Source organism: Protobothrops mucrosquamatus, unplaced genomic scaffold (genome assembly GCF_001527695.2).
Source record: "Protobothrops mucrosquamatus isolate PMUCROS unplaced genomic scaffold, P.Mucros_1.0 scaffold1928, whole genome shotgun sequence".
Lineage (NCBI taxonomy): Eukaryota > Metazoa > Chordata > Lepidosauria > Squamata > Viperidae > Protobothrops > Protobothrops mucrosquamatus.
In genome coordinates, this window is record NW_015388049.1 from 28,777 (window position 1) to 40,975 (window position 12,199).

The following is a 12,199-nucleotide window of genomic DNA, read 5'->3' on the forward strand; positions in this document are numbered from 1 at the left end:
GAATCCCCCAGCCTGCACGCTTTAAGATGGTGGGCTTCAACTCCCAGAATCCCCCAGCCAGCCTGCCTTAAGATAGGTGGGCTTCAACTCCCAGAATCCCCCAGCCTGCACGCTTTAAGATGGTGGGCTTCAACTCCCAGAATCCCCCAGCCAGCCTGCCTTAAGATAGGTGGGCTTCGACTCCCAGAATCCCCCAGCCTGCACACTTTAAGATGGGTGGACGTCAACTCCCAGAATCCCCCAACCAGCATGTTTTAAGATGGATGGACTTCAACTCCCAGAATCTCCCAGCCAGCATGTTTATTTTATTCAATGCCCGCCTGTCTTTCACAGGTGTGAATGCATGTACAGTACACTTGCGTAAAAGAGACAGATGAAGAGATTTATACTAAGAAGCAGGGGATGTGTGAAAGGGAGGTTCACCCCTCCGTCCCCCTCTTCCAAGATCCAGCATTCCTGTCCTCATTCATGCCTCTTTTTTTTTTGCAGCTAAGGTAGACTGCGCCCAGCCAAGGGAGTTCCACAAACCCTTCTCAACCATTTCCTCGGAATGCAAACAGTTTTGTACTGGATCTCGCTCCTGCATTTGTTTATTGCTCTCCTTTCTGGCTGGCCGTATGCAACGGACTCACATGTGGCAAAGTGCATTACACAGCAGGCGTGCTGCCAAAAGGAAGTGACTTGCCAACTGTTGACACAAAGCGGGCGGTGGGGCTAGATTTTCCTGTCCCAGCCTGATCATGCTCCTAGCCCGAGTGAGGACTCGAATCCGGTTTCAAGTCAGCCGTTACAAGAGTTGTGAAAACTTGGCACAAAGGTTAGCTTTGCGTAAAATCCTCCAAGCGATATTCAGACAATCCTAAGGAAAATTTTCCTCCCGTTAAAATTCCAAATTATGGGGATCCGGGTACTCCGATCACCATCGCTCTGAACCTATCCAGGCAGAACAATTAACCAGTGGAACAACCTGCCTCCAGAAGTTGTGAAGGCTCCAACACTGGAAGTTTTTAAGAAGGGATTGTACAGCCATTTGTCTGAAATGGTATAAGGTTTCCTGCCTGAGGAGGGGGTTGGACTAGATGACCTCCAAGGTCCCTTCCAACTTATTATTATTATTATTAGTAGTAGTAGTAGTAGTAGTAGTAGTAGTAGTAGTAGTAATAGTGTTCATAAGTCAAGGACCATCTTATTTATTTTTTAAACCAGATTTTAGTAACATTGTTCCCTCTCTGTTTACTCTTATTTGGGCTGGCTTCCTTTATTTCATTTCATTTTATTTTTATTTTCCTGGGTTTTATTTCTGTTAGATTTGCCCCGTCCTACCCTATCTTTCGGGTCACAAGGCTAAATCTAAACCTTTCCAGGGCAGGGGAAAAAAAAAGGGGGTGCTTTCTTGAAATCGCTCGATTCCCTTTTCCTGGGAATTTACCAGAGCAGAAAAAAACAAAAACATTTATCAGAATTTGCAAAGTTTTCTTGTAGATCAGCCTCCAGGTTTTTTTTTTTTTCCCCCAGTTCTGCTTTCTGCAACGGGGCGCCAAAGATTATCCGTGGGAGTCCCCAATTCTTCCTTAAGTGATAAAAGGGGATTTCCTGTGGGAAAAAACAAACAGGCTTCATCATGTGACATCTACTTTCTCTTTTGCTGATGCCTTTTCGGCTTCTGCTGTCTTCCAGAACGGAGCTGGGATGGGTTGGGTCCTCCTTATATGGATGCTGGCTTCAGGTAAGAGAAATCGCTTAAACACACATGGGTAGACTCCAGTTAACTGCACCTTGGTTGAATATAGAATAACAGAGTTGGGAGGGACCTTAGAGGTCATCTAGTCCAGAGGCCCCCCCAACCTTTTGGGGCACCAGGGACCAGTTCCATGGAGAGAGGTTTTTCCACGGTCCGGAGGGTGCGTGGTTTTGTGCTGCCTGCATCCTGCAGATGGGACTTTGCTTGTTTGTGTGGACCGGTTGCTGGCATGCCGCGGCCTGGTACTGCTCCACGGCACGGGGGTTGGGGACCCCTGTTCTAGTCCAACCCCCTGCTTGAGCAGAAGACCCTATACCTCTACCATTCCAGACAAGTGCCTGTCCAGTCTCTTCTTAGAAACCTCCAGGGATGGAGCACCCACAACTTCTGGAGGCCAGCTGTTCCACTGGTTAACCGTTCTCACTGTCATAGCATTAAGTTTCTCCTTAATGCTAACAGAATAACACAGTTGAAAGGGACCTTGGAGGTCTTCTAGTCTACCCCCTGCTCAAGCAGGAGACCCTATCCCGTGCCAGACAAATGCCTCTCTAATCTCTTCATGAAAAGCTCCAGTGATGGAGCACCCACAATTTCTGGAGGCAAGCTGTTCCACTGGCTAATCGTTCTCACTGCCAGGAAATTTCTCCTTCGTTCTAGGTTGCTTCTCTCTTTAATGACCTTCCGCCTGTTATTTTTTGTTCTGCCCTCAGGTGCTTGGTCTAAGAGGGCTCCTGCTTTGAGCAGGGAGTTGGACTAGAAGACCTCTGGAGTCCCTTCCAGAGCCGTGATTCTACCTTTCTTTGGCAGATTTCTTTGATCCCAGAGTTGGAGACCTGAACCAAGACGAGGTCTCCTTATTGTAGAAGAAGAGAAGAAGAATTCCACGCGCCTTTGATGTAAAGATATATTTTTTTCTCTCTCTTGTAGCTCTTCTCTTGTCGAGGGCCTACACACCAGCGCAGGTGGTCGGAGTAGCGGGGGGCTCTGTTGTCTTCAAAGCGAGCCCCCCTCCCAATTTTCACATCCGGGAGATCATCTGGCGTTCCTTGACACCTTCCGAAGAGTTGGTGGCCACCTCGTTCAAGGGAACCCCAGAGATCCAGTATCGGTCCCGTTTCTACGGGAGGACTCAACTCCACGACAACTTCACCTTACAGATCAACCCGGTGGACTTAGAAGATGCTGGGGTCTTCTCCGTCCTCCTGGTGGACACCACAGGACAGATGAAACGACAGGTTTTCGAGCTGAAGGTTTTTGGTACGTTGTGCTATCCCAAAAAAGGGCACAGTCAGATTAGAAGACCTATTGATTCATCTGTTTTTACTCTTTGGTTTGAAAGAAAGGTCTGTTCCTTTGGTTCCCGTCTAGAATCTCCGACCTGGATTAATCCCATGGTGGGGAATAATAATAATAATAATAATAATAATAATAATAATAATAATAATAATAATAATAATAATAATAATAATAATAATAATAATAATAATAATAATAATAATAATAGTAAAGTTGGAAGGGACCGTGAAGGTCATCTAGTCCAACCCCCTGCTCAGGCAGGAAACCCTATACCATTTTGGACAAATGGCTGTCCAGTCTCTTCTTAAAAACTTCCAGTGTTGGTGCATTTGTTTTGTTTTGTTTTCCAGGTCAAACCTAACCCAGAAATGGGAGCCAGGGAAGGAACTAAAATATGACCCCTTCACCTGATTTTTCTCCTCTCTTCTTCCAGATACGATTTCTACCCCAGTTATCCGGGTGTTTCCTGAAGCAAAGGATGCGAATGCCTCCTCGGAAACCTGCATACTTTTTCTGAGTTGCCGTGCGGCCAGCAGGACTAACGTCACTTATGAGTGGGAAGGGCTGGGGGAGAAGACCAACCCCGGGCCGAAACATTGGCGCACGGAGGAGGGCCAGGTGCTACGGGTCCAACTGGATCCCAAGGAAGCTCTCCAGGTGAGCTACACCTGCACGGCCTCCAATCCTGTAATCCACAAATCAGCGGTGGTTGAGCTCCAGGATTCCTGTCTACGACGTTCAGGTACGTGGCCAACTTGGGGGTTAACCTGTTTCCCATTCCTCAACCGGTCCCTTCGCAAGGGACTATATCAGGGGTAGGCAACCTTGGCTCTTTTATGACTGGTGGACTTCAACTCCCAGAATTCCTGAGCCAGCATGGCTCAGCTTGGAAACCTTTCCCTTTCCCCTCAGCATGGCTGGCTCAGGAATTCTGGGAGTTGGAGTCCACCAGTCATAAAAGAGCCAAGATTGCACTATATGGATAGTCCTTGACGTACGGCCACAATTGAGCCCAAACTTTCTTTTGCTGAGGGAGACAGGGGTCCAATGAGTTTTGCCCCATTTTGCCACAGTTCTTAAGTGAATCACTGCAGCTGATTAGTTAGTGACCCGGTTGTTAAGTGAATCTGGCTTCTCCATTGAGGGGGTCAAGCTATTCCCCAAAGCACCAAAAGGCAAGACGAGGAACAACAGATGGAAACTAATCAAGGAGAGAAGCAACTTGGAATTAAGGAGAAATTTCCCAACAGGGAGGACAATTAACCAGGGGAACAGCTTGCCTCCAGAAGTTGTGGGTGCTCCATCACTGGAGGACTTTAAGAAGAACCACTTGTTTTAAATGGTAGAGTAGGGTGTCCTGCTCAAGCAAGGGGTTGGACTAGAACAGAGGTCCCCAACCTTTTGAGCACCAGGGACCAGTTCCGTGGAGAGAGACTTTTTCCACGGACCGGAAGGAGCGTGGTTTTGTGTGCTGGCATGCCACGGTCCGATACTGGTCCACAGACTGGGGGTTGGGGAACCCTGGACTAGAAGACCTCCAAGGTCCCTTCCAACTCTTGTTATTCCATGTTCTCCAGAAGGTGAGAAGAAGACCACATACAATTTCAGGGAATTCCTCTTGATCGTCATCCCAGTGGTCTCGTTCTTCTTCTTGTTGGCTGTCCTTTCGTGCGTGTGCTACAAACAGCATTCGGGTAAGTAGCTGTTCCGTTGATTAAATGTTCTCACTGTTAGGAAGTTTCTCCTTAGTTCCAGGTTGCTTCTCTCGATGAGTTTCCATCCGTTGCTTCTTGTCCTGCCTTCAGGCGCTTTGGAGAACAGCTTGACTCCCTCTTCTTTGGGGCAGCCCCTGAGATACTGGAAGGCTGCTATCATGTCCCCCCTCGTCCTTCTCTTCATTAAACTAGACATTCCCACTTCCAGCAGCCATTCCTCGTATGTTTTAGCCTCCAGTCCCCTAATCATCTTTGTTGCTCTTCTCTGTACTCTTTCTAGAGTCTCAGCATCTTTTTTACATCGTGGTGACCAAAACTGGACACATTATTCCACGTGTGGCCTCACTAGTGCAATATAAAGCAGTTAAAAAACAATTTCATGTGATCTTGATTCTATGCCTGTTGATGCAGTCCAGGATTGTGTTGGCTGTTTTGACTACGAGGATGCTGCAATGGTCCTAAGTGTGAAAAATGGCCATGTCGACTTTTTCAATGCCGTTGTAACTTCAAATGGTCATTAAATGACCTGTTGTTAAGTTGAGGACTACCTCTAGATTTCTTCATTGGGTGGGCATCTCCAGAGGACTACAAATGCCATCAAGCCTGGTATCCAGAACATGGAAGGGCTGGCCTGCGTTTAGCAATGGCCTTCCCTCTTTCCTAATGTCATTTCATCAAATTTGATTGGATGATTGATTGATTGATTGATTGATTGATTGGCTCCCAATTTCTTTCTTTATTGATCATGGTTTATATAGCCACCAATTCCTTGCAGGGGAAATAATACAAAATGCCCTAATACAAGATGTTAATATGTCTTTGTAGGGAAGAAAATGTTCTACATGGTTCCTGGAAGCGAGTCGATCCAGCTTTAATGGATGGGAAACGCGGATCTTTCTCGGGTTGCTTCGGCTGAGAAGGTGGAAGGCACTTTATGGAAGATGTTGAGAAGAGGGGAAAAGTTGTGTTGGTGGAAAAGAACTTCCCTGCTACCCTCTTGTGACTTTTTAAAGAACGTTGGAGGTGATGGTTTGCTTGGAATTCGGCTGGAAGGACTTTTTGAAAGATGACCGCCACTGTCCAGTTGTGAGTCTCAACGTCCAGAGCTCTCCACCCAGCATTGCCAGTGTTGAGCATTCTGGGAGCTGAAGATTGTCTTCTGGGTCTGGGTACTACAATTCCCAGAATTCCTGAGGCAGCACAACAACCACTGAGAATTCTGGGAGCTGAAGATTGTCCTCTGAGTCTTGATACTACAATTCCCAGAGTTCCTGAGGCAGCACAGCAACCACTGAGAATTCTGGGAGCTGAAGATTGTCCTCTGAGTCTTGATACTACAATTCCCAGAGTTCCTGAGGCAGCACAGCAACCACTGAGAATTCTGGGAGCTGAAGATTGTCCTCTGAGTCTCGATACTACAACTCACAGTTTCCTAGGCAGCACAGCAACCACTGAGAATTCTGGGAGCTGAAGATTGTCCTCGGGTCTCGATACTACAATTCCCAGAGTTCCTGAGGCAGCACAGCAACCACTGAGAATTCTGGGAGCTGAAAATTGTCCTCGGGTCTCGATACTACAATTCCCAGAGTTCCTGAGGCAGCACAGCAACCACTGAGAATTCTGGGAGCTGAAGATTGTCCTCTGGGTGCCGATACTACAATTCCCAGAGTTGCCCAGTCAAGACAGCCGCTGCTGAGAATTCTGAGGAACCAAAGATTGTCCTTCAGGTCTGTGAACTACAATCACTCAAATCCTTATTACAGTCATAGACCAGCATATTGTGAACTATAATTCCCAGGTTGCCCCAACCGGCACAGCCGCTGCTGAGAATTTGGGGAGCTGGAGACTGCCCTTCAACTCTGCGAACAGGCCACACAACCTTTTAATTTCTGAGCCAAAACTCTTAGCAGTTCCCATCTTCTTTTAATCTGCTGTTAGGTCAATAAATGGCTATTTTTATAGGGAATAAACATGGAACTTTCTCTTTCTTTCTCTCTTTTCCTGGGAAGCTGGCTGGGGAAATACTTTTCAGATCCCCAACCTTGGGACTTTCACAAAAGGAGACAGAGAATTGCCCTATCACATGCTCAGTTTCACTTTTGAGTTTTGCAATGTTCGCGTTTATTTCCAAAGGTCAAATAAACCTCCAGTTGTTGTGTTGTTTTTTTAAACAAAGCTTCATTTTCTTGTTGCAAAATGGCACCATCTACTGGCTTTAAAAGAGGGCATTTAAAAACTAAGAAAATATCCTTTCATTTGGGAACTCCCAATTATGGGACCCCCAAGCTATTTCTCTATTTATGACCAGAATTGGGAGCAGAATTTTCATCGCTAAGCGAAGCAGCTTTTAAGCAGGTCATGGCCAATTTTACTTCTGTTTTTGCCAAGACTGTTAAGTGACAATCCCAGTCAGATAATATTTCCAGGATCTGAGGAACTGCCACAAGGCAGAGGGGGCCGGGTTGTTCACCGGAGCACCAGAGGGAAGGGCGAGAAACAATGGCTGGAAACTGATCAAAAGAGAGAAGCAACCTGGATTTAAGGAGAAACTTCCTGACAGTGAGGACAATCAACCAGTGGAACGGCTTGCCACCAGAAATCGTGGGCGTTCCATCACTGGAGGTTTTAAAGAAGAGACTGGACAGCCATTTATCTGAGATGGTATAGGTCAGGGGTAGGCAACCTTGGCTCTTTTATGACTCATGGACTTCAACTCCCAGAATTCCTGAGCCAGCTATGCTGGCTCAGGAATTCTGGGAGTTGAAGTCCATGAGTCATAAAAGAGCCAAGGTTGCCTACCCCTGGTATAGGTTCTCCTGCTTTAAGCGGGGGAGCTGGACTAGAAGACCTCCAAGGTCCCTTCCAGTTTCTATTCTAATCTAAATTCTATTATTATTCTATTCTGTTCTTCTCTTTTCTTCTCTATTCTATTCTATTCTATTTTCTCTTCTCTTCTATCCCATCCCATCCCACTCCTCCACTCCACTCCATTAATAATTTTAAAATCTCTCCACTCAGAGCCCAGACAGCCGAAATTCAAACCCATTTACCCTAAACCTTGCTGGATAATTCATATCTGATAGGAAAAATAGTCGACTTAGGACCGACTAACAAATCACCCACCCACCCACCCTGTTGCAACCGCTCAAAAAATCACTTGCACACTTAAATCTGGCATGTTCTCGTGGGAGGCCCTTCCTCGGAGAATAAAATTAAGGGGTTTTAAACAGCACAAACTGTTCTTGCAAACATGTCTACGGAGGCTCTGTGTCCTCCAGGTCCCTGTTGTCCCAAAGAGGCTTTTTCAGGAGGCAACTGGACTTTCTTGTTTTTTCTTTTGAAGCCGTTTCGCTTCTCCTCCAAGAAGCTGCTTCAGCTCTTGCAAACAGTTTCTAGATCCAGCTTTAGATAGCCATGGTGATCCGGAGCAAATCTTACCTCGGTTGTCTTGTCAAAAGCTGGTTCCTTGGCTTCTCACCAAGAAAGAACCAGGAGTGATGTGTAGGGCAAAAAAACAAAACAACAACCCGTGCAATTGCGAAGAAATTAGCACCAACAAAGTGCTGTAAAGTTTCGCTTTTCGTTTGTTCTATTGATATTAAATAGGTGTATTATTTTATAGGCCAAAAGCGCCCTCTGCTGGCAACGGGAAGACATATTCGTCCAATGTCATTCAAATTTAAGTGTGCATAGATAGCACAGTTCCACATTGTTCCTTATCCCTGGGCACACGTGGAAACAACACACACACACACATGCACACACCCTGAGACACTCCAGGAAAAAAAGCGGTCACCCTTTGCAACCCAAAATTGCTAAGAAGGTGTGTGGGAACAAGCCAGAGAAAAGAAATATTTTTGGGGAATCTTAAAAAAGCAGAATATATTTCCTCAAAGGAATAACGGAGATCTTTAAAAAGGCAGAAACTTCTACACAGAGACACACCCCCAGCCAGACAACTCAGCAGAAACCAGCTTTTAGAAATGCAGATGTAATAATCCATTCAGGAAAGTTGGAGCCCTCCAGCTAGAAGGATATTCAATATAGGCAACTTTAAAGATTTGTGGACTTCGACCCCCCAGAATTCCACAGTCTGCATGCTTTAAGATGGGTGGACTTCAACTCCCAGAATTCCCCAATGTACTTTAACATGATGGGTGGACTTCAACTCCCAGAATTCCCCAGCCAACATGCAATTCTCAAATATCACTTGGCAGCAGCTGGCTTAATAATAATAATGATAAAGTTGGAAGGGACCTCGGAGGTCATCTAGTCCAACCCCCTGCTCAGGCAGGAAACCCTATAAGATTTCGGACAAATGGCTGTCCAGTCTCTTCTTAAAAACTTCCAGTGTTGGAGCATTCACCGCTTCTGGAGGCAGGTTGTTCCACTGGTTAATTGTTCTAACCGTCAGGAAGTTTCTCCTTAGTTCTAGGTTGCTTCTCTCCTTGATCAGTTTCTATCCATTGCTTCTTGTCCTGCCTTCAGGCGCGTTGGAGAAGAGCTTGACTCCCTCTTCTTTGGGGCAGCCCCTGAGATACTGGAAGCCTGCTATCCTGTCCCCCCTCGTCCTTCTCTTCATTAAACTAGACAGACCCAATTCCAGCAACCGTTCCTTATATGTTTTAGCCTCCAGCCCCCTAATCATCTCTGTTGCTCTTCTCTGCACTCTTTCTAGAGTCTCAGCATCTTTTTTACATCGTGGCACACGTGGCTTCTTTAAGAATCCCGACGCATCCATCTTATGCCAAACGATTTAAGCCTGCCGGCTTTGTAGTTAACATTCAAAATGCAGAAAGAGTTTAATTAGAAGCTGGATAAATACGCCAAGATTTAGGTTTATGCTTTCCACATCAGACGGTTTTGAAGTCGAAAATAAAAACATAAACCCAGCCACTTTGAATTTCCTGCCTGCTTACGACTTCTGCCTTTGCTGTAACTTTCCCAGGTTGCCCTAAGATAGATCCAATTCACCCCATCCGTCTCGGTTTACGACGGGGGGAGGAAGGAGGACACAGAATGGGGCTCCCCTCTTCGGACAGATGAACAGAAGTGTTTAAGCAAAAGCCTTTTATTGAGATCAACACTTTCTCCCCCCCCCCCCCCCGGCTGTCCCGACGCCAGTTCTAACCCCAAAGAGTAGTAATTCTGTTCACTAATCCAAGTTAAAACGAAAGCACTTTAAAAAAAAAAAGAGCAAGAAAGGAAAAAAGCAGCCAAACTAACAAATGTTTGACTGATTTGCTTTCTGGGGGGGGAAGGAGTTCTAGCTTTTTTTTTTGGTTAAAGTCAGTATCACAGAAGTGATAGAAGATCAGCAGGCTTTTAGAAGGAAATAAAGGGGAAATGCAAAATCTACCGAATGAAGGTGCGTCAGTAGGAAGGTTGCTTAAGCAGGAAAAGCCAGTCTCCTTCAGAAGCAGTTGCCCCAGGTGTGGGGAGGGGGGTGAAAATCCCAAGCCAGGGGAAACCCCCCCCCAAATGAGGTCAGTTTGTCAAGAATTCCTAGAGATTTCAAAGGGGGGGGGAAATAAGGCCATGGAAGGTTATCCTATCCTGTCCGCTCCTACTCCTTTTTCTATCTTATCCTATCTAGCCCACGGTCTTCTCTTCATCTCCCGTCTATTCCTCCATCCCACTCCTTACCCTATCCTTTGTTTATTGTATCCTTTCCTTTCCCTTACTCCTTCCTTCCTCCCATTGTTTCCTTTCCCTTCGTCCTTCTTTACTCCCATTCTCCCTCTTCTCCCTTCCCTTAGTCCTTCCTTCCTTCCATTCTCTTTCCTTTCCTTCCCTTAGTCCTTCTTTCCTCCATTTTCCCTTCCCCTTCCATCCCATCCCACTCCCTGTCCTGTCCGGTCCTATTCTACCCTATCCTTCCAAACCCTTTCATGGCTAAAACATAAAGGATAGCAACTTATAAGAATAGGGGACAGACTCCCCCCCCCCCATGGACACCTTTTTTCTCAAAGATGTTTCCTTCCTGCACCCCAGTGGAAAATGCTCATCCACCCCCAGCCTCCCCCCCCCAAAAAAAACCTGGGAAGGGCCTCTTTCTGTCCAGAAACCAAAACTAAAACAGGAGTAAGGCCCAAATCACAGCATCTGAGCAAAGCAACATTAGTGGAGGGAGAAGGAGGAGGAAGAGGTGGTGGTGGAATGAGTTCAGTCCATTAGATTAATAAAAAAAAAAAAATAAGACTGGAAACCTGCTGGGAAAATGCTAATCCCTCCAGGGTTTGTGTGTGGTTCCACCCAGACCCAAACCCCTCCTTTGCTGGCCCAGAGATCCAAAAATCACAATTCGGGCCGACGAACCACACACGCTGCAGTCCCAACCAGTGAAAACCTTAATTCCAGGACCCCTAAATGCAGTGGGGCAGCATCAAGACACCTTTTTTCCCCCCCCGGATGAAGCCCAGACGAGGTCCTTCCTTCGTCCTGGCTTCCTTGGGGTACGTTCCTTTTTAAACTTCTTTTTTGTTAAAGAGCCAAAGAACGAAGCACGGGGAGGGGGGGGGGGAAAGATTCAAGTCACAGGTTTAGTACGGTGCAAAATTGCTCAGCTCCACAGAGAGGGGGGGGGGGAAGAGGTGCTTCCGTCGGTGCCGGGACATTCGTTCATTCGTTCCAAAGCGGTGCAACGGTCCTCCTGTTCCCCCCCAACCCGTCGCCTCCCCCCCCACCCCCTGGCTGGCTGGACGGGCGAGGATGTGGGGGGGGGAAGAGAACAGGACTAAAACTTTTGCCGGGACAGAAGTGATCCAGGGACGTCCGCTGGGCTAGCCCGCCCGCCCGCCCACCCCTTACAAAAATAGAAGCTCTCCGGTCCGTTTGTTCCTCCTGCTTGCAAAAAAAAAAAAAAGGGGGGGGAGGACCGTTTCTGCTTTCCTGGGCCAAAGCTTGACAGGTGTGCGCGGAGCACACACTCTAGGGGAAGGGGGGGGGCTAAAAAAAATCAAGGGACAAAAATATTGTAGTCGAAAAAAAGCTCTACCCATGTCAAATTAAAGAGAAATTCTCCAAGCGAGGAACCGCCTCGGTGCCCCCTGCCCCGTTCTCTCTCTCTCTCTCTTTCCCCCAAAGGAGACGGAGACCCTCGCCCACCCTTGGTTTCGGCGGGCTCAGGCTCCGTCCTGTCGACACGAGAGATGTGAAACCAGCAGTGCAACGGGGCACGTCTGAGTGGCCCTCTTATTACAGGAGGCGCCGCTAAATCCCTCCGAAAGGCGTCAAGCCGCCCCCACCGCTGCAGTCCCGCGGCGTTCCCGTCCACCTCCGGTGACGTCGCGCTCGGTGGAACGCAGTTAAGACATCCAGGTTTATCTTCGTCCGGTCCCTCTGATCTCTGCTGCCACAATGAGGAGGAGGAGGAGGAGGAGGGGGTGGGCTTGGTTCTTCCGAGATCCATTTTCCATTTTATTTCGGGGTAGGGGGGAAAGGAAAA

At 47.2% G+C, this 12,199-nt stretch overlaps 1 protein-coding gene across 1 annotated transcript; it reads left to right on the forward strand.

Moving 5' to 3' along the window:
• Window positions 1–1,713: 1,713 nt before the first annotated feature.
• LOC107294367 (SLAM family member 8-like) lies at window positions 1,714–5,899 on the forward strand. The gene is made up of 5 exons (XM_015823600.1): window positions 1,714–1,726; window positions 2,669–2,998; window positions 3,471–3,779; window positions 4,615–4,731; window positions 5,578–5,899. Exons 1-5 carry the CDS (start codon window positions 1,714–1,716, stop codon window positions 5,625–5,627), a joined length of 819 nt encoding a protein of 272 aa, XP_015679086.1. The 3' UTR covers window positions 5,628–5,899.
• The last annotated feature ends 6,300 nt before the right edge of the window (window positions 5,900–12,199 follow it).